Source organism: Aureococcus anophagefferens, assembly GCF_000186865.1.
Source record: "Aureococcus anophagefferens unplaced genomic scaffold AURANscaffold_15, whole genome shotgun sequence".
Taxonomy (NCBI): domain Eukaryota; class Pelagophyceae; order Pelagomonadales; family Pelagomonadaceae; genus Aureococcus; species Aureococcus anophagefferens.
Window position 1 is genome coordinate 374,891 of NW_008705575.1, and position 19,427 is coordinate 394,317.

At 69.7% G+C, this 19,427-nt stretch overlaps 5 protein-coding genes across 5 annotated transcripts; 2 read left to right on the plus strand and 3 right to left on the minus strand.

Annotated features, from left to right (window-relative positions):
* Positions 1 to 1,349: 1,349 nt before the first annotated feature.
* AURANDRAFT_65520 (hypothetical protein) lies at positions 1,350 to 2,429 on the plus strand (the record flags this gene model as incomplete). The annotated part of the gene is made up of 1 exon (XM_009040441.1): positions 1,350 to 2,429. One exon carries the CDS (start codon positions 1,350 to 1,352, stop codon positions 2,427 to 2,429), a length of 1,080 nt encoding a protein of 359 aa, XP_009038689.1.
* A 2,161-nt stretch (positions 2,430 to 4,590) lies between these two features.
* Positions 4,591 to 6,447, minus strand: AURANDRAFT_65521 (hypothetical protein; the record flags this gene model as incomplete). Its single annotated transcript, XM_009040547.1, has 1 exon — positions 4,591 to 6,447. One exon carries the CDS (start codon positions 6,445 to 6,447, stop codon positions 4,591 to 4,593), a length of 1,857 nt encoding a protein of 618 aa, XP_009038795.1.
* A 262-nt stretch (positions 6,448 to 6,709) lies between these two features.
* AURANDRAFT_29133 (hypothetical protein) lies at positions 6,710 to 7,795 on the minus strand (the record flags this gene model as incomplete). The annotated part of the gene is made up of 1 exon (XM_009040546.1): positions 6,710 to 7,795. The coding sequence occupies one exon, from the start codon at positions 7,793 to 7,795 to the stop codon at positions 6,710 to 6,712; it is 1,086 nt and encodes a 361-aa protein (XP_009038794.1).
* Positions 7,796 to 10,330: 2,535 nt separating this feature from the next.
* Positions 10,331 to 12,056, plus strand: AURANDRAFT_3074 (hypothetical protein; the record flags this gene model as incomplete). Its single annotated transcript, XM_009040394.1, has 2 exons — positions 10,331 to 10,705; positions 11,760 to 12,056. Coding segments are annotated over 2 exons (672 nt in total), but the record flags the coding sequence as incomplete, so codon positions are not given.
* Positions 12,057 to 12,283: 227 nt separating this feature from the next.
* AURANDRAFT_65524 (hypothetical protein) lies at positions 12,284 to 19,427 on the minus strand (the record flags this gene model as incomplete). Its single annotated transcript, XM_009040545.1, has 3 exons — positions 12,284 to 12,751; positions 12,781 to 18,663; positions 19,317 to 19,427. 3 exons carry the CDS (start codon positions 19,425 to 19,427, stop codon positions 12,284 to 12,286), a joined length of 6,462 nt encoding a protein of 2,153 aa, XP_009038793.1.

Below are 19,427 nucleotides of genomic sequence, written 5' to 3' on the forward strand. Positions count from 1 at the left end.
TTTCGACTCCGCGGCCGCGCGTTCGAGACGAGCGCCGAAACGCCGACACGACCGCGAACGCTGCCAAAACGCCGACGGACGCCAAGACGCGGAACCGCTTGCGCAGCGCGACGATGGGGTTACGATAGGACACGATCGACGCCCCTGCGACTCCTGGCACGCCCGAACTCGCGCAAAGTCTGGGATCGTAGGGTATGGTCGCAAATCGATCCCTTTTGAGCCGATTTCGGACGCGCGCGACCGCGTTCGCGCGACTACTTTTGCACCGCGTTGTCGGCGCAACATATCTGGAGCGCGTGGGAAGCGGAACGGCTGGAATCCATGCTGTAGCGGCTGTAAAAGGTCTCAAAGCTTGTCACATGCTCTCTGAGCTGCTCGGAGAGCGGCCCGAGCGAGTTGGCTGGGGATCACGCCGGGAGCGGCGGGCGCCGTCGGCCAGTGCGCGCGACGATGGTAGTTTCTATGGTGAAAAATTGGTAAGCACCGGCGGGTACGCCTAAGGAAGGGCCCAGCAAACTTTCACGCCCAGTTGTGAGGGTGTTGCAGCGATCGGATGGCGTTCGTCCGATCCCTAGAGGGAATCCAGCCCCAAACCGACCCTTACGCGACGACACACGAGTCGTTTTCGGCGCTCTAAAGGGCCGCGCGCACGTCGGCATGACCATACGCGACGGTCCGGCCAAAAAGACCGCGCGACGGCAGCGTTTTCTCGTCGGCGAAAACAGCGCCTCTCGGGCACCGAAAACGACCCCGAAACCGTCGGCAAGCCAGAACGAGTCGCAGGGACGCGTCCGACACCTTGGGCGAGTCGTAGGGGCCCGTTCGTCAGCCGTCGTAGCTCGCGCGCTCTCGGAGAAGTCTGTTTTGACGTACAAAAGCACGTCATGATCTCGGTACAGCGTTCGCGCCACCGCGTCGAGGTCGCGAGCGCGTGCGAAATCCGTCTCCCAGCGCACCCGCGGGTTGGAACACGTCGAGACATATACAAAGCAGCTCCCATCGCAAAACGGCACGCTACGAAGCCAGTGGGCGCGCAGAAACGCTGGACCGCACCGATTGCAGTCGCTCCGTGCCGCCACCACCAGTGTTCCTCGCGCGCAGACGCGCCGCGCGCCGGAAAAAAATAGGCAGACCGACGCGTCGGGTCCATGTGTGGAACGTTAGGGCTTTACCGCGTCGAAATCGCTGCAGTACAGCCGGCGCGAGGGCCAGACATCGTCGATTTCCAGCGGCTGAAACATCGGCTGTCGGCCCAAAAGGCAGTGGAGCCCCCTTGCAGTGATCGAGCCGTCAAGATGTCAAGGCTGCCCGCTCTGGCCATCGCGATGCTCATGCGCTGAGACGAGCCCATGATCTGCTGCCGCCGGTTCCTCCTCCTCCTGCTCGCCGCGCCGCGACGCGCGTCGCGCATCAAGGACCTGGGCCCGCGGGACCTCGTCGTCGTCGTCCACAGCGGCCTCGTCGAGGACGGCAACACGAGCCGGCGCCTGCCCTGGCTCGACGCGAGCGTGCCCCACGTCATCGTCGGCGGCGCCAAGGGCGACGACGAGGTCTGGGGCATGGGCCGCAAGCTCATGTACGTGAACTACGACGACAACCCGGGCTGCGCGGACACGCACTGCGCGAAGCCCACGTACGAAAGAATAGGAAAATATTTCGGCGCGCACCGCACGGTCGCCGGGGTCCTCGTGGCCAACGACACGTGGCCGGACAGCAAGTGGCTCCTCGTCGTCGACGACGACAACCACGTCGAGCTGAACCAGGTCGCGACGTATCTAGCCGCGTTAGACGCCACGGTGCCGCTCCTCCTCGCGGGCCGCGTCGGCCCGGGCCACAACGAGGTGCCCTGCCGCGCGAGCAGCAACGCCACGCACTGGTCCTGCTGCAGCGACCCCTCCGGCCCCTGCCGCGCCCGCGTGTCCGGGCCCCAGGCCATCTGGGAGTACGACAAGGCCGCGCGGACGTTCCTACCGCAAATCTGCCCGGACCGCGGTGTCACGAACTACTGCTGCCGCACGACGCCCTGGCCCGCGGGCGTCTCGCGGGGCTACCCCTACCGCGTCGACGGCGACGGCGCCTTCCGGCCCCACTTCGCGAAGCTCTGGCCCTACGGCGGCGCGGGCTACGTGCTCTCGCGGGGGCTCCTCGACGCGATCCCGCGGGCGCACTGGGAGCACTGCATGTACGCGCTCCAGTGCGCGAACGCGGACCACCGCGTCATGACCTGCGTCCTCGCGGCGGGCTACTCCGTGACGCGCCACGGCGACCGCATCCCGGGCATCGTCCACCACGTCCGCGGCCAGAGCGGCCACGAGAACGTGCTCAACTCGCACCAGCGCGCGCACCTCCACGCGGACCACCCGAACATGGTCGCCATGACGAAGTCGCGCCACCGGGGGCCCATGCCCGCGGACCCGCGCGCGCCGTAAAAGGTCGGGACAGGTTAGGTTGCGGAAAGGGGGGTCTGTGTGATTCGCGCGCCGCGCCGCGCGCCGCGCCGGCGCGCGCGGATGTGGGGGGGGCTGTGTGCATCGCAAGATGAAAGGTCCGGAACGAAGGCGTCACCCGTCCGGCCGCGGCGACGGCGGCGCGCCCGGCGCGGCGGCGTCGCCGGTCTCGTCGGGCGCGGGCGCGGGCGCGCTCGCGCCGTCGGCCGCGGGCGCGGCGTCGCGGAGCGACGCGCGCATGGCCAGCAGCAGGTCCTCGTCGTCGTCCTCCGCCGCCGCCGCCGGCGCCGCCGCGGCGTCGTCGCCGCCCTCGGTCTCGCGCTGCCGCCGCCGGTCCTCGTCCTCGATGGACGCCTGCATCGCCTCGAGGACCATGAGGTCCTCGACCTGGGCAGCAAAAGGGTGATTCAACGTCGCTTCAACGTGAGTGTTCCGCGCGCGCGCGTTCCGGAAAAAGCGCCCACGCTGTCGAGGCCGCTCCGAGAGATGATCGCTCGTCCAAAAATCAGCCGAAACGAGTGGAAAACGGCCGAGAAATGAGCCTTTGAAGTTGGGAATTTCGCTCTCTTTTGCTGCCCTGTCCTCGACGTGCTGCAGGTCCGTCGACGCGCCCAAACTGTGGAGCAGCGCGTGGAGCTCGTCGAGGGACGGCCCGCCCTCGCCGCCGCCCGCGGCGGCGGCGCGCTGGCGGCGCAGCAGGCTGCCGGCGCCGAAGGGGCCCCGCGTGCGCCAGCCGCGGCCGCCGCGCGGCAGCGCGCCGGACGACGAGCCGAAGAGCGACCGCGGCAGGGGCGCCTCCACGATGTCCATGGAGTCGCCGCGCTCCCGGGCTAACGCGAGCTGGGCGCGCATCTGCTCCTCGACGCGGAGCCGCTCCTCGACGGACGCGGTCGGCGTCGTCTTCGCGCCGGAGGCGTGTTTCGCGTCGGGCGCGCGCGCCTCGGGCACGGGCGAGCCCTTGGACTCGGCGACCCGGCGCCGTGCTTCGGCGCGTCGTCGTCGTCGTCGAAGTCCTTGCGCTCCTCCTTGGCCTCGGCCCTCGGGCACGGGGGCCGCGGGGAAGGCCGCGGCGACTCGTCCTTGCGGTCCTTGGAATCGAAGACGTGGAGGTGCGCCTCGAAGTCGTCGCGACTGCAGAAGGGGCAGGGCACGTGCGCGCGCTGGGGCTTGACCTGGAGGTAGCAGGTCGTGCAGATGGGCTGGCGGCAGCAGCTCGCCGCGTTGACGCCGTCGTAGTAGAGGAAGCAGATCGGGCACTCGACGGCGCCGTGCCGCCACTTCTCGCTGCCGTCGCGGGCGCCGCTGAGCCTGCCCTCGGCGATGAGGCTCGACACGGCGGACACGTCCCAGGCGCCCCCGGCCTCGGGCGGCGCGTCGCTCTTGGGCCGCGCGTCGCGACTCGGCGACGCGCCGCCCGGCGCGCCGGCCGCCGGCGCGCGGTCCCGCGACGACTGGCGCGGGCCCCGCGCCCCGCCGACGTTCACGTTCCCCATGGCGGGCCCGGTCCCACCGCTCAGGCGCCGCCGAGCAGCGGACGGCCCGGAACCAATCGTGGACGAGGCCCGACGATTCGGCGGAAAATGGCGGAGGCGGGCGTCACCGAAACGGCGCGGACGTCGAGGAGCCGGGACGGCGGCCCGCCTACGGTGCCGGAGCCGCCACGACGGCGACCCCCGGCGCCGCCGGAGCACCGGACCGGACCGCTCGAGAAAAAGCACGCGCGCCCGAGACGCCGAGAGTCCGGCTCTCCGCGGAGCTCCGCAGCTTCGGATACATCGGCGGCAACAGCACGATGCCGTTCCGTAACCCCACCCGCCTCACCGGCTTCGCAGGGAGAGCTGTCGCCCGCAGCCCCGATCGAAAAAGAATGCCGAGGGACGCGACGACGGCCGTCATCGAGCCGGCGCGGTCGCCGAGCCAGCCGCCGCCGAGCGTCGAGGCCGTGCCGCGGGGCATGACGCGCGTCTGCCCGCGTTTTTTTCGCACGCGATCCATTCAAAGAAGATCCGCGCAGGTACGACGGCCAGTACGTGGACTACCCCGTGCCGCCGCCGCCGCCGCCGCGACGGAAGACGGACTGCGCGTCCGCGACAGACTGCACGCGCAAGTGCGCCATCATGTGAGAAAAAAAACCCTAAGCCGCTTAGCAGCGCGTGACGCGGTCGCCGGCGCCGAGGAAGAGGCAGGCGAAGATGTCGTCGGCGACGCCGGGGACGACCTCGGGCATGTCGGCGCTGGACCAGAGGGGCGCGGGCGCGAAGGTGATCTCGAGGAGGTAGGGCTTGAGGTCCTCGTCGAGGAGGAAGTCGCACCCGTAGGCCGCGCGCGCGGTCGGCGACGCGTCCCGGAAGCCCGCGTGCTGGTCCGCCGCCGCGGCGAAGACGCGGCGGAGCGTGTCCCGGCAGTCCGCGAGCACGTCGCAAAAGGGCCGGTCCGGGTGGGCCGCGTCGAAGGCCGCGACGAAGTCCGCCGTCTTCGGGTGCCGCGCTTCGGCGCCGACGAGGTGCATGGCCGTGAGGCTCACGGCGACGTCGTCGAGCTTCGCCAGGTCGTGGGCCTCGTTCGCCGCGCGCACGTAGACGTGGTCGTGGGCGTAGAGCTCCAGCGGCGAGGCCGAGCGCAGCAGCGCGACGACGCGGACGTCGTACTTGCGGCCGGGAGCCCCGCCGAGCGCCGCGGGCAGCGCGTGGGGCCGCTCGACGTAGCGCTGGAGCACGTAGCCCCCGGCGTCCGCGTAGGCCAGCACGCAGTGCTTCGAGTTCGTGCAGCAGTGGCCGATGGACCGGCCGAGGTCGTAGGGCTTGAGCATGTAGAACGGGTTGACCGGGACCTCCGCGGGCACGGGCAGGGGCGTGTACTCGGCGGCCATGGCGCCCAACGCCGCGTCAAGCTCCGTCTCGAGGTCGAAGGTCGGCCGCGGCGCCAGGTCCTCGAGGCCCGCCATGCGGAGCGTGGAAGCCAGATGGTCCTTGCGGATGAGCGCGGCCTCGTAGGCGTACCAGGACACCTTCTGATCCTTCGTAATTTTGGACGCGTACTGGCCCCCGCCGCTGTGCACAAAAACAATGTCCGCCGCGGCGACGTCGTCGACGAGCGCGAACGCCGCGTGCCGCAGCTCGTTTTTCACCCAATCCGCGTCCGTGAACACCTTGAGCGCTGCGCCGTCGACGCCGTCGCGGGGCCGCGGCGCGCCGGGCTCGTTTTCGACCGTTTTCTCCTCCGCCGCGGCGCGCCACTGCAAGGTCTGCTCGTCGCGCGCCGCGAGCGCCGCGGCCCAGCGGTCTTTCGCGGACGGTCCGCCCTCGGGCGTCAGAATACTCCGGAACATGCGCGCGCCGTACATGGCGTTGCGCGCCGCGACGAGCGCGTCGCGCCGCGCGCCGGGCGCGTGGGCCGGGAACGGGTCGCGGACGGGCGCGTCGCCCTTCGTCAGGGGCGTCGTCGGCCAGTAGACCGTGAACGAGTCGCCCGATCTCCGGCAGACGACGACGGCGGAACCCATGCGCGGGCCGGGCTTGTCGCCGTTTGGCGTGTCGTCGTAGTCGAAGGCGCAGCCGAGCTCGTCCTCGAGGTAGAACGTCGGCGGGCCTTTCACTACTCGCGGCAAAGCTTTCGCGAAGCGCCAGACGCACAGGTCGAGCACGTCGTCGTCGTCGCAGTGCGCCATGGAGCCGAAGCGGAGCCGCAGGCCCGGGTGCGCCTTCAGCGCGCCGTCGGCGTCGCGCTGGTGGCCGAAGCGAAGGCAGTGGTCGCCGACCCACGCGGTTTCGTACGCGGCGACCGGTCGCTCGCCCCAGTACCGCAGGATCCGCGTGTCCTCCTCCGCGTCGTCCATGGCCAGGGTCTCGAAGGCGTCGAAGCGCTCCTCGTTGAGCTTCTTCGCGACGACGGCGTGCAGCGCCGGGGGGACGCCGCCGCGCGCGAGCTGGTCGCCGTGGAGCTCCATCCACTGCGCGTTGCTGATGGCCTCGAGCTCGTCGGGGTACGTGAGCTTGCTCATGGTGTGCGGCGGCGCGGCGCGACTCGACGGAGGCGCAGCAGCTGTGCGGATCGGACGCAGCGCTGTAACGCAAGGAAGCGCAGGACTTCTCTAGCACCGAGCCATCGCCATTGCCCAAAAGTCAAGGAGTCGACACATTGCAGTCTGCTTGCAGTTCGCTGGCCTCGCGCCGCTCGGGACCTCGCGGGCACCTTATCGCGGGCACCTTGTCGCGGGCACCTTTTTAGAAGCGACCGCGCACACACACACACGCACGCTTCTTCTAGCGCGCCACGGCGACCTCCTTGGGCGCGTAGTCCGGGTGCTCCGGGTGGCTCGCCGTGGGCCGCATCTCGAGCGACCAGCCGCCGATGGGCTCGAGGTCTTTGTAGGGGTGGTAGTCCGTCACGAGGTCCCGCAGGTCCATGGCCGGGTCGAGCTGGGGCACGATGCGGTCGATTTTGGCCGGGTCCATGCTGAGGATCTCGCGCGCCTCGGCCGGCGTCGCGATCTCCCGGCCCATCATCTTCGCCATGTCGACGACGTGCTTCACGAGCTCGTAGTTCGTCGCGACGCGGCCGTCGGGCAGCTTGTTGTTGTCCTCGAGGCCCACGCGCACGTGGCCGCCCGCGGCGATGGCCATGTAGGCGAGCGGCATCTCGAATTTCCCGACGCCGATGGCCGTCCACGTGTCGCCGGGCATGAGCATGGACTGGAGGTGGCCGAGCTGGCGCGGCGAGCACTCCTGGGCGTTGGGCGCGCCCATGACGAAGCCGTACTCGAGCGGCGGCGTCAGCAGGCCCTGCTTGACCAAGTTCTGCGCGTTCGAGATCATGTTCGTGTCGAAGACTTCGATTTGCGGCTTGATGCCGAGCTCCTGGTACTTGATGGCCATGTCCCGCGTGAGCTTGGCGTCGTTCTGGTAGACGATGGGGCCGAGGTTGACGGAGCCGGGCGTGTAGGACCCCATCTCCGGCAACAGGTTCAGCGGATCCATGCGCCACGTGCCGACGTCGACGCCGTCCAGCGGCGCGCGGCCGCCGGTGGAGATCTGGAGGATCACGTCGGGGTCGCGCTCCTTGACGAGGCGGCAGGTCTCGCGGAACTTGTCGACGCGCATCGTCGGCTTCAGCAGCTCGTTGCGGCTGTGGATGTGCAGCACGGACACGCCGAGCTTGATGCACTCGTGCATGTCGTCGGCCATCTCCCGGGGCGAGCAGGGCAGGTCCGGGTTGTTCTCGCGCGTGTTGATGTTGCCCGTCGTCGCCAGCGTGATGACGAGCTTGCCGTGGTCGCGCTGGAGCTGGCTCGGCCGGCCGTCGGCGTTGCGCAGGAAGTCGTGGTCGCCGATGTGCTCGCCCCACTTCATGGTCACGGCGCCGCGGCGCGCGCGGGTGCGCAGCGGCGCCGGCGTGCGCAGCGCGACGGCGCCGCCGCAGAGGACGAGAATAGATCGCATCATCGAGCTACGCATGGCTCGATTCTGCCCCGCGGCCCCCGGCAATGTCGACTGCAACTTGCTCAACACCGCCGCGATAGTGCCGCGATGGTGCCCATCGAGGGCTGCATATGATGCGATGATTACCGTCGCAGCCCTCGCGGTGCTGCTCGTCGCAGCGCGGGCGCACCGCGAGCACCGCGGCGACTGCGCCGAGCAGCAACCGCGCGCATCGCGGGACTACTGCGGCGCGCCGGCGGACCCGGCGGAGGTCTCGGGCCGCGTCGCGTCGCCGTCCGACGGCGCGCTGCGCGGCGCCTGGGACGCGCCGGCGCCGCGGATCGCGCAGGCCGGCGTCGCCATGCCGCGCGGCTGGCGCCGCAGCGAGTGGCTCGCGCCGAAGCCGTCGTCCGTCTTATACGCGTGGCAGCGGACGTTCGACGCGCCGCTCGTCTGGCGCCTCGACAACTACGTGGGCCTCGGCAACGCGCTCGACGCCTACGCGCGGGCCGCCATCGAGGCGTCCCATCGCAAGCGCCGGCTCGTCGTCCACAGCACGATCGTCGCGAAATTCTGCGCCATCGTCCGCTGCCGGCTCGAACCCCGGAACGACCCGGGCCGGCCGGCGAACCGGCGGCCCCGGACCCGCCTGCACCGCGTGCGGCCCGGCGGCCGCGCGCTGCGGACGCCGAACCGGACCCGCCTGCACCGCGTGCGGCCCGGCGGCCGGGCGCTGCGGACGCCCATGGACGACGACGGCGGCACCGTGCGCTACTCGACCTTCGGCTGGCGCAACTCGAAGCCGGACACCGGCTACGACGGTACGCTCGCGGACCTCTTCGCCCGGTCGTCCTGCGGCACGCTCGTGTGCCTGCGGCGCGCGATCCTGCGGGACCTCGTCGAGGACGTCAACGGCACGGCCGCGGCGCGCGCGGGCCCGGCGCTCCGCGACGCCTTCGTCGGCGGCGACCCGGCCGCGCCGTCCGCGGCGGCCGTCCACCTCCGGACGCTCGACTTCATCGAGTCCAAGAACGCGACCCTGCGCGGCGACGCGGCCGCGGCCGCCTGGCTCGGGTCGCGCCGCGCGCTCCAGAAGTGGACGTGTTTGGCGCGGCGGCTCCGCGCGGCGCGCCTCGGCTGCGGCGCGGGCGACCGCGTCTTCGTCGCCGCGGACAGCGCCGTCGTCAAGCGGCGCTTCGCGGCCGCGCTGCGGACCGCCTTCCCCGGCGTCGCCGTGGGCTACTTCGACGGCCTCGCGCCGCCCATCTACGACACGTGGCTCAAGGCGGAGCCGACGCCAAGCGAATGGCTCCTGCTGGCCGCCGCGGCGGCCGACTGGCTCGCGCTCGCGCGCAGCGCCCACGTCCTCGGCCTCAAGGGCACGACGACGGGGCTCGCGCTGCCCTCGTCCTTCGCGCGGACGGCGACGCTCGCGTTCTCGCCCGCGAGCTTCGAGAACCTCCAGCGGCTGGTCTGGTCGCGGGACGACCGGCGCGTCGCGTGCTGCGTCTGGAAGGACGATAATGATTGGTAGCTACATGTTAGAGGACGCGTCCGCGGCGCTCCGCGTCGGGAAGGACGACGACGTCGGAGGGGTCGTCGGGTAAGAATTGAGCGATTTTGCTTAGCCGCGGCGCAGGGAGGAATCGAAGGGAGGGAGGATCAAAGGGAAGGGCTAGGGTAGTGGAGCGGGGAGCGGGAGCACGATCGGGAGGATCGGCCTAGTGCGATTTTGCCATTGCGATCGCCGAGCAGGGTGCCATCGCGGCGCAAGGACAGCACCAAGTCATGTCGTGGCGGGAGAAGAAGTTGGAGTATGAGAATCGCATGGCCCGAGCGAGGGGCAAAAAACTCGACACTCTCAAGACCTGCACGATCTGCGGTGCGGACAAGGCCAAGGCTTGTTTAGGTTGCGGCACGACGGCCTACTGTTCGACGGACTGCCAACGCATCGACTGGCGCGACCGGGGCCACCGGAAGGTGTGCAAGAAGATCCAGGCCGCGGAGGCGGCGCGGGCCGAGGCGCCGACGCCCCCGCCGTCGCCGCCGCGGGACGTGTTCTACGGCCCCGCGCCGCGGTCGCACGCCGACGAGGTCCGCGCGCGCATCGCGGCGGAGCACGAGGCGGCGCGGGCGCGGCGCGAGGCGAACCCTCAGCGGGAGCCGCTGTCGTCACGGCTCGGGTCACGGTGTCCGATCTGCCTCGAGGAGTGGGACGTGAATACTGCGGGCGTGTTTCGCAGCTGCTGCTGCCGAATGGTCTGCCGATCGTGCGAGGACAAGATCGAAACCGACGCGTGTCCCCTCTGTCGCTTACCGCGCGTGAAGACCCACGCGGAAGAACTCGCGCGTCTTCGCCGCCATGTGGAGAACGAAGTGCCGGAAGCGATTGAGTTTTTGGGAAGTGCGTACCGCGAAGGTCACTTCGGCCTCGTAAAATCCGATAAGAAAGCCGCGAAGATTTACAAGCGTGCCGTGGAGCTTGGTAACGTGGACGCGATGGTATTTCTTGGGGAATTTTACGAGCATGGAAGTGGCGTCAAGCTGGACAAGAAAAAGGCGGAGCGGCTGTATCGCGCGGCCGCAGACCGGGGCGACGCGCTCGCGCAAAACAATGTGGCGTTTTTACTTGTTTCTGAGAAGAAATTTGAAGAGGCGTTCCGGTGCTTCGCGCTCGCGGCGGATCAAGGCTTTACCCTTGGAGAGCTCAACCTTGGCATTTGCTACAGGGACGGAGACGGCACGGAAGTCGACCTCGGCAAAGCCAGATACTGGCTCGAGCGCGCCGCTGCCAAGGGCGACGAGAGTGCTATAAAAGAGCTCGCGGTCCTCGACGCGCGAGTATAGCCTAAGTCTTCACGCCGCGTCGTCGCCCGAGCCCGAGACGCTGCGCTTGCGCGCAGGCGACTCGGAGTCGTGCCTGGCCGCCGCCGCGTTCCTCTCCGCGCCGACCTTCGCGGTCTGAATTCTGGCGTCCTTGAGCGCGAAGCCCGCCTGGCGCAAGGACGACGCCGCCGCCGAGGGGGCATGGAGAACGACATGAGCGCGATGCTCTAGGGGCACCTGGATTACGCCTTGGAGGCCTGGGGTCAGATTTTGAGCGATTTTGCCCTTGCGTGATCGCCCTTCGCCCCACACCCCGCGCGCCGCCCCGCAAACGATCATGAAGGCCGAGTACGTCGAGAAGCAGCGCGAATACGAAGAGAAGAAGGCGCGGGCGAAAGCGCTACAGCTGCGTTTGACGTGCACGATTTGTGGGGTGAAACCGAAGACCTTGCTGAATTGTCCGTGCGGGACGACACAATATTGTAGTACAGATTGCCAACGGATCGACTGGCGCGACCGGGGCCACCGGAAGGCCTGCAAGAAGATCCGGAAGCGCGCGGCGGAAGCGCCGACGCCCCCGCCGTCGCCGCCGCGGGACGTGTTCTACGGACCCGCGCCGCGGTCGCACGCCGACGAGGTCCGCGCGCGCATCGCGGCGGAACACGAGGCCGCTCGTGCCCGGCGCGAGGCGGACCCGGAGCGGGAGCCGCTCTCGGCGCGGTGGGGCTCGCGGTGCCCGATCTGTCTCGAGGACTGGGACGTGAATGCTCCGGGCGTGCTTCGCATTTGTTGCTGCCGAAAGGTCTGCCAATCGTGCCGGGGCAAGATCGGCAACGGCGCCTGTCCCCTCTGTCGTGTACCGTGCGCGGAGACCCAGGCGGAGGAGCTCGCGCAACTTCGCCGCCATGTGGAGAACGAGGTGCCGGAAGCGATTTCGTGTTTGGCAGATGCGTACCGCTGCGGTCACTACGGCCTCGTGAAATCTGATAAGAAAGCCGCAAAGATGTGGAAGCGCGCAGTGGAGCTCGGGAACGTGCTGGCGATGAAGGCCCTTGGGAAATTGTACGAGCTTGGAAGTGGCGTCAAGCTGGACAAGAAGAAGGCGGAGCGGCTGTTTCGCATGGCCGCGGATCGGGGCGACGCGTACGGACAAACCAGTTTAGGGTGTTTACTTTACTCTGAGAAGAGATTTGAAGAAGCGTTCCGGTACTACGCGCTCGGGGCGGATCAAGGCTTCACCAATGGAGAGTATAACCTTGGCGTTTGTTACATGCGCGGAGACGGCACGGAAGTCGACCTCGGCAAAGCCAGATACTGGTTCGAGCGCGCCGCTGCCAAGGGCGATGAGAGTGCGAGGAAGAACCTCGCGATCCTCGACGCGCAAGTATAGCCTAACTCTTGTCGACGACAGGTAGCTAGCTACGCGCGAGAGGACCACGCCCGCGGCTCCTCCTGGTAGCTACATGTTAGAGGACGCGCCCGCGGCGCTCTCCGGAGAGAGCGGGGGCGCCCAGGCGGCCGACCTTGTGGGGGCGTCGGCCGCGACGCTTGGGGGGGGGGGTCGGGGGGGGGGGATTGTGTGTGTGGGGCCGCTCACGCCATCGCGGCGGCCACGAGGGCCTCGGCGTCGTCGCGGCCCTGGAAGAGGGCCTTGAGCTTGGCGACGACGCCGGCCTTCTCGCTCTCCGCGAGGAGGGCCGCGACGGCGGCCTCGTTGGACCGGAGCCAGTCGAGCACCGCGCCGTCGTCGGCCCAGTCGGCCCGCACCGTCGCCTCGACGGTCGCCGCGGCGTCGGCGAGGGTCGCCGCGCCGCCGGAGGCGACCATGGCCTTGGCCACGGCGTCGACGGCGAGGCGGCGCGCCGCGCGCGCGTAGAAGTAGGACCGCGCGCCCTCCCAGGCGACGACGTCGCGGATGACGCCCTTGGCCTTCATGCGGCCCGCGCGGTCGTGCAGATCCGCGAACTCGACGGCGACCTGCTGGTAGAGGGGCGCGAGCTTGGCCTCGCGCGCGGCGATGGCGTCGGCGTTGCCCGCCGGGTCCGCGTCGAGCTCGATGAGCTCCGGGTCCGTGCGGTGCATGACCTGACCTGTCTCCGGCCGAGGATCCCGCCGCGCGCCTCGGGGTCCGCGTACATCTCCATGACGTCGCTGTTGATGGAGGGGTCGATGACGACCCAGGCGCCGCCGCGGAGCTCGGCCTTCGGCGGGATGTAGACGAAGACGGGCATGTCGTACTTGGTGAGCTCGTCGACGATCTTCGCGCCGAACTTGAGGACCTCGTCGTACATGTCGCGCGTCCCGCCGGAGAAGCCGCGCCAGTTCGCGAGGACCAGCAGGGGCAGCCGCTCGCCGCGGTTGAAGTCCGCGATGGCCGTCGCCGTCTTGTGCGCGCTGTCGGGGTACCAGACCTGGCCCGCCTGGGGCTTGACGGCCTCGCGCGAGTCCGGGTTCGCCGGGTCCGCGGGCACGACGGCCTCGACCGTGCGCGTCTCCACGGAGATGACCCCAAAGGGGATGCCGCCGAGCTTCGCGCGGCCCGCGACGACCGTCTTGCCCCAGCCCGCGAGGGTCTCCGTGAAGGACCCCTTGTCGAAGAGGCCCGTGCCCTCGGCGTTGTCGAGGATCTCGCGGACGTCGTAGGGCGTGCCGTCGGCCGGCGGCCGCGCGGTGACCTTGCGGTCCACGGGGTCGGCGACGGCGAGCTGCGACGGCGGGCTCGACGCCGTCTCGGGCACGTAGGAGAGCCAGTTGACGATGGCCTGGCAGCCCTCGTAGTCGTCGTCGACGGACAAGTGCGTGACGCCGTTGGGCACCATGACCTGGGGCCCGCCGAGCTGGTCCTGCGACGTGTAGACCTTCTTGCCCAACAACTTGTTGAGCGCCTGGAAGCCCGTGAGGATCATGGGACCCCGCTTCATCTGGATGATGCGCTGGCCGAGGCGGTTGAGGTACGCGCCGATGCCCACGGACCGGCCCGAGACGTAGGAGAGCGTGAACGTCTCCTCGTACGCGCGGCTCGTGACGCCCGCGATGAGGCCCGAGCCCGCCAAATTCTCGACGCCGATGCCGTCGGGCACCTGGTCGCCGGCGCCGATGATGGCCTCGAGCTCGCAGTGGCCCGCGGCGTTCGCCGGCTTCGCGTCGACGGAGCCCTCGGGCAGCGACTTGAGGTCCGCCTCGGACACGTAGAGGTACTCGAGGCCCTTGGACGGGTCGTCGCCGACCCACTTGATGCCCACGAGGGGCTTGAGCGCCTCGACGAGGCCGATGCGCGCGCCCGAGTTCGACGAGATGTAGAGCCGGGGCACGCCGCGCGACGCCGCGTACCGCGTGACCTTGTAGAAGAAGTCGTCCTCGGACACGCCGAAGGACCCCGACTGGTACGTGACGTCGTTGGCGACGATGACGACCTCGCGGCCCTCCGGGTACTCGGGCGTCTTGAACGCGCAGGTCCAGCCGACCATGCCGACGTCGTTCGTGCCCACGGGGCGCGTCGACGCCGTCGAGACGCCGTGCTCCGCCGCATCGTCGAGGAGCAGCTCCTTGGCCTCGACGATGGACGAGATGTCCGGGATCTCGAGGTCCGCGCCCGTCAGCTCCTTGACGTCGTCGGCCCGCGACTTCCACGCGTCGAGCTGCGCCGTCGCCAGGAGCCCGACGAAGTCGTAGACGTAGGTCGTGCCGACGCGGCGCGCGTTCGCGCGCTTCTTGCCGACGGCGTCGGCCGCCGGGTAGGGGTCGACGACGCACGACGAGCCGTCGAGGTCGCAGTAGGCCGTGGCGACGCCCGTCACCGGGTCCGTCTTCTCGATGTAGGTGCGGAGCTGGAGCCAGGGGCCCTCGGCCGACGTCGCGACGCAGCGCGCGGAGACGACCTTGGACTCGGACTCGCGGCTCGCGAACTTGATCTCGATCTCGTCGACGCGCGCCGCGAGCAAGCGCCGCGCGCGCGACGCGAGGAGCTCGCCGACGACCTGCTTGAAGACCTGCTCGAGGCGCGCGACGTCCATGGGCGAGCCGTCGTCCTTGACGACCTCGGGGATGACGTTGATGAAGATGCGGCCGGAAGCCGTCGGTTTCACGCGCGAGTCGAGCATGACCATGTCGAGCGCGTCGAGCGCCTTGTCGAGCAGCCGCGCGGCGCCGCCGTCGGCCAAATCGGTGGAATGGGACACGCGGCGCACGAAGACGGACTGGGCGGCCAATTTCGGCACCTTGGCCGCGCGGTCGTCGCCGATGTAGATGCGCAGGTCGCGGTTCACGGTCTGCACGGGCGTCATCTTGAAGTTCTTCTCGACGGTGCCGAGCTCCAGCAGGTGGTAGAAGGTCGGGCGCATGCCGCGGCGCATGGGGTCCTCCTTGAACGCGCCCGGCGCGCCGCCGGAGCACGCCGGGTTCACGAAGGTGAAGTAGCGCGGGTAGAGCGGCGCGTCCGTCGCGAGGATGTTGACCGAACGTAACAAGGTCGCGCCGACCTGCGACTGCACCTGCTCCAGGGACGCCTCGACCTGGGCGATCAGCGACGCGTCGTCCTTGTCGGCTTCCGACGACTTGAGCATGACGTGGAGCGTGTTGAGGTCCGTCGTGTCGTCGTTCGCCGCGGCCCAGGCCGCGTGCGCCGCGAGCCCCTCCTTGAGGTCCGCCGTGTAGGAGTCGAGCACGCCGGGCATGCCGCCGCAGGCCGCGTCGGCGTCGTCGAAGAGCACGAGCTTGCCGAAGCGGAGCGGCGCGGCGTCGCGGTCCTCGGACCGGAACTTGTACCACCAGCGCGCCTCGAGCGCGCCCGCCGCGTTCGCGCCGACGTCCATGGCGAGGATGTCGTGGCCGCTGTACATGCGCTTCACGTAGACCTCGGCGGCGGCCGCCGCGACGTCCGCGTCGGCGTCGGAGAAGAGCTCCGTGAGCACGTCGACGCCGCGGTCGAAGGACCCGAGCTTCGGGTTCTTCGCGAACGCCGAGAGCGCGCCGTCCTTCAAAGCCTGCTTGAGGTCGGCCTTCATCATGTCGACGCGCGCCTCGAAGGGCGGCACGTTCGCCTCGAGGCGCGACACGCCCGCCGCGAGCGCGACGCCCGCGTAGGCCGGGCCGACCGTCTCCAGCGCGGCGACGCGCTCGAGCTGCGCGCTCAGCTTCAGCGCCGCGTTCGCCGCGTCGCCGTCGAGCGCGTTGAGCTTGGGTAACGCGCGGAGCACGGAGTTGACGAGCGTCGCGCGGGACCCGAGCTTCGCGTGCGCGAGGAGCAGCGACGCCGCGGCGTCGCCGGACTCGCCCTTGACGATCTCGCGGATCGCCGTGTCCTCGTCCGCGCGGCCCACGAAGCGCTCCTCGACGGCGAGGAACTGCTCGAGGAGCGACGCCACGGCGTCGACGGCGACGCCCTTGGGGCCGCCGGCCCAGACCGCGGCCAAATCCGCGAGCGGCGCGAGCGCGGGCTCGTCGTACGCGGCGAGCGCGGCCGTCAGGTCCGCGGCGTCGAAGCCGTCGTCGACGGCCGCGAGCGTCGCGTCCAAGTCCGCGGGCATCTTCTGGCCGATGGCGCCCGCGCGGTCGCGGATCTGGAGCTTGAAGACGCCCGTCGCCCTTAACGCGTCGACGAAGACGCCGACGGCCGCCTCCGCCGACGACCCCTGCAAGGCGTCGTAGCCGTCCATGGCCTTGGAGAGCGTGTCGACGGACGCCTCGTAGGCGCGGAGCGCGTCCGTCGCCGCGTCGCCCGTCGCCGCGAGCCCCGGCAGGTCGAGCTGCGTGCCCTCGAACAAGGAGATGGACCGCGCCTTCGACGGGTCGTCCAATTCCAGGTTCGCCAAGAGGTCGCCCGTCTCGATGACGGACCCCGCGGCGACGGCCGTCGAGATCTTGCCCGCGTCGGCGGCCTTGAGCGGCATGATCATCTTCATGGCCTCGACCTCGGCGAAGGTCTCGCCCTTGGCGACGCCGTCGCCGTCGTCCTTGAGCCAGCGCACGATTTTACCCGTGACGTCCGACCGGACCTCGGACGGGTCGAAGGCCTGGGGCACGAAGACCGTCGCGCCGTCGACGACCATGCGCAGGCCCAGGGGCTCCTCGAGGCCCGCGAGCTTGCGCGACACGCCGCCGAAGTTGGCCAGGAGCGTGCCGTCGGGCTGCTCGCGGACTTTGGCCGCGAAGGCCGCGCCGCCGTTCGTGCTCAGCGAGAACGACGACGCGCCCGTGCGCTTCACGTTGACGACGTACTTGACGTCGGAGACGACGATGTCGACGTCGAAGTCGTCCAGCGCGTCGAGGGCCGCCGTGGAGAACTGGCCCCGCGCGAGCGCGGCCTCGAACTCGGCGCGCGCGGCCTTGCACGTCTCGTGCGCGCGGAACACGGCCGCGGACGCCACCACGACGGCGTCGTCGACCTTGTTGTTGATGGACTTGGCGGCCAGGATGCCGTCGAGCCAGGACGTGTCGATGTTGTTGGCCTTGAAGTCGTCCGTCTCGAGGAGCGACACGAGGTACTCGACGGGGTTGCGGATCTCGCCGCGGACCGTGAGCTCCTTGAGCGCGAGGACCATGGCCTTGCGCGCGTCCTCGCGGTTCGTCGCCGTGGCGAAGAGGTGGCCGAACTGGGAGTCGGCGAACTCGTGGACGCCGCCGTTCGCGCCGACGGAGAAGTAGCCCCAGACGTTCGGCGTCGACTGGAACGACACGCGCTCGATCTTGCCGGACGTCGGCTTAAACCCTTCGTCGGGGTTCTCCGCCGTGATGCGCGCCGCGAGCACGTGGCGCTCGGGCAGCTCGTACTTGGTGTCCGGGTCGTCGAGGTCGAGCGTCGTGGCCTCGTCGTCGTGCGCGAGGCCGTAGAGGCGGCGGATCTCGGGCATGTTGGGCAACGGGATGCCCATGGCGACCTGGAGCTGCGTCGCCGGCAGGTTGACGCCCGTGACGCCCTCCGTGACGGGGTGCTCGACCTGGAGCCGCGGGTTGAGCTCGAGGAAGAAGTACTCGTCCGTCTTCGCGTCGTACAAGTACTCGACCGTGCCCGCGCCGACGTAGCCGATGTTCTGGACGAGCTTCTTGGCCTTGAGCTCCATGTCGGCGAAGATGTCGGGCTGGGCGATGCCGCCGGACGGCTTCGTCGGCGGACCCTCCTCGAAGATCTTCTGGAAGCGGCGCTGCGTCGAGCAGTCGCGGCCGTTGAGCGCGACGGCGTTGCCGTGCTCGTCGCCGACGACCTGGACCTCGAGGTGGCGCGCGCCCGTCATGAGCTGCATGATGAAGATGGGCGAGCCGGGCACCTCGGCCTCGACGGACGGAAAGTTCGCCGCGAGCTCCGTGGCGTCCTTGTTCATGCGGATGCCCTTGCCGCCGCCGCCCTCGGAGGCCTTGAGCATGACGGGGTAGCCCACGCGCTCCGCGGCGGCGAGGGCCTCGTCGGCGGTGGTCACGCAGGCGGCATCGAAGGTGTCCTGCGGGATCGTGCCGTCGTCCTGGAGCCGCGCCTGGAGCGGGCCGTCGTCGCCGGGGTTGCCGTAGGAGCCGCTCCAGGGGATGGAGGGCACCTTGGCCGTCTGGGCGAGGATGTTCGCGGCGATCTTGTCGCCGAGGACGGACATGACGGGCGCGGGCGGGCCCATGAACGCGATGTTCGCCGCCTTCAAGGCGCGGGGGAGCTTCGGATTCTCGGACGCGTGGCCCCAGCCGGGCCAGACGGCGTCGACGCCGCTGCGGCCGGCGACGTCGACGATGAGCTTGACGTTGGCGTAGTTGTTCGCGTTGGAGCCGCCGGGCACCTCGACGTACTCGTCCGCGAGGCGCACGAATTCCGCGTTCGCGTTGAGGTCCTCGGGCGTCGCCATGACGACGAAGGAGATGGCCTTCTCGTCGCCGAGCTCGAGGTAGGCCCAGCGCCGCATGGACATGATCGACTTGGTAGCCGCCATGCCGTTGTTCGCGATGAGCACCTTGCGGATGATCCGCGACCCGCCCTTGGCCTTGACGTACTCGGCCTGCGCGCGGATGGAATTTCGGGGTCGCGCGGTTTCGGGGTTCGTTGGGACGCGGCGTCGGCACCAGCGGGTCCTCCATGGATGCGCCCGCCGACGCGGGCGCGTCGAGCACGGCCGACTTCAGGGCCGTCTCGGCGAGTTTCGCTCCCGGCGGCGAAAACGACGTCAGAACGGACGTCTTGACCCGCTTCGGCGTCAGCGAGAACTGGAAGGCGGTCACGGCCGTAGCCGCGACCAGCAGCAACGCTGCCGTGTTGCGCGGGCGCATAATTCGCATGCACTGGGCGCTTCGTTCAGAGCCCGTCCACACCTCTACGCACGCGCAGAGCCTGAGCTCAAGTTGCGATCCGGCCGGGGCAAGCCCGGTCGCGTTCGCGCGTGAGGCCTCGCGTGGGGCCCGCCCGCGCGGGAGATCTTGACGCGCCGGGGTGGCGAAGGAAGACCGTCTAAAAGTAGGCGTGTGAACGGGTTTCTGGGGCGAAGTTCTATTATGAAGTCTACCTACTAGGGGCCGCTCTCACGCCGGCCCGGGCCGCACTAGTGGGCCGGGCGAGTCTCTCGTGGGGTCCTCCTCTTGCGAGCTACCACCCGGGCCTCTAGAGGGCCGGGTGGTAGGTGGCCGCGTTGGGCGTCGCCTTGACGCTCGTGCGCACGGTCGTGTAGCCGATGATCTTCAGGTCCGTGTCCGCAACGCCGGGTACGCAGGCGACCGCGCGCGCGCGCGCGGCGCAGGCGCCGGCGGCCGCGGCCTCCGGGCCCGCCAT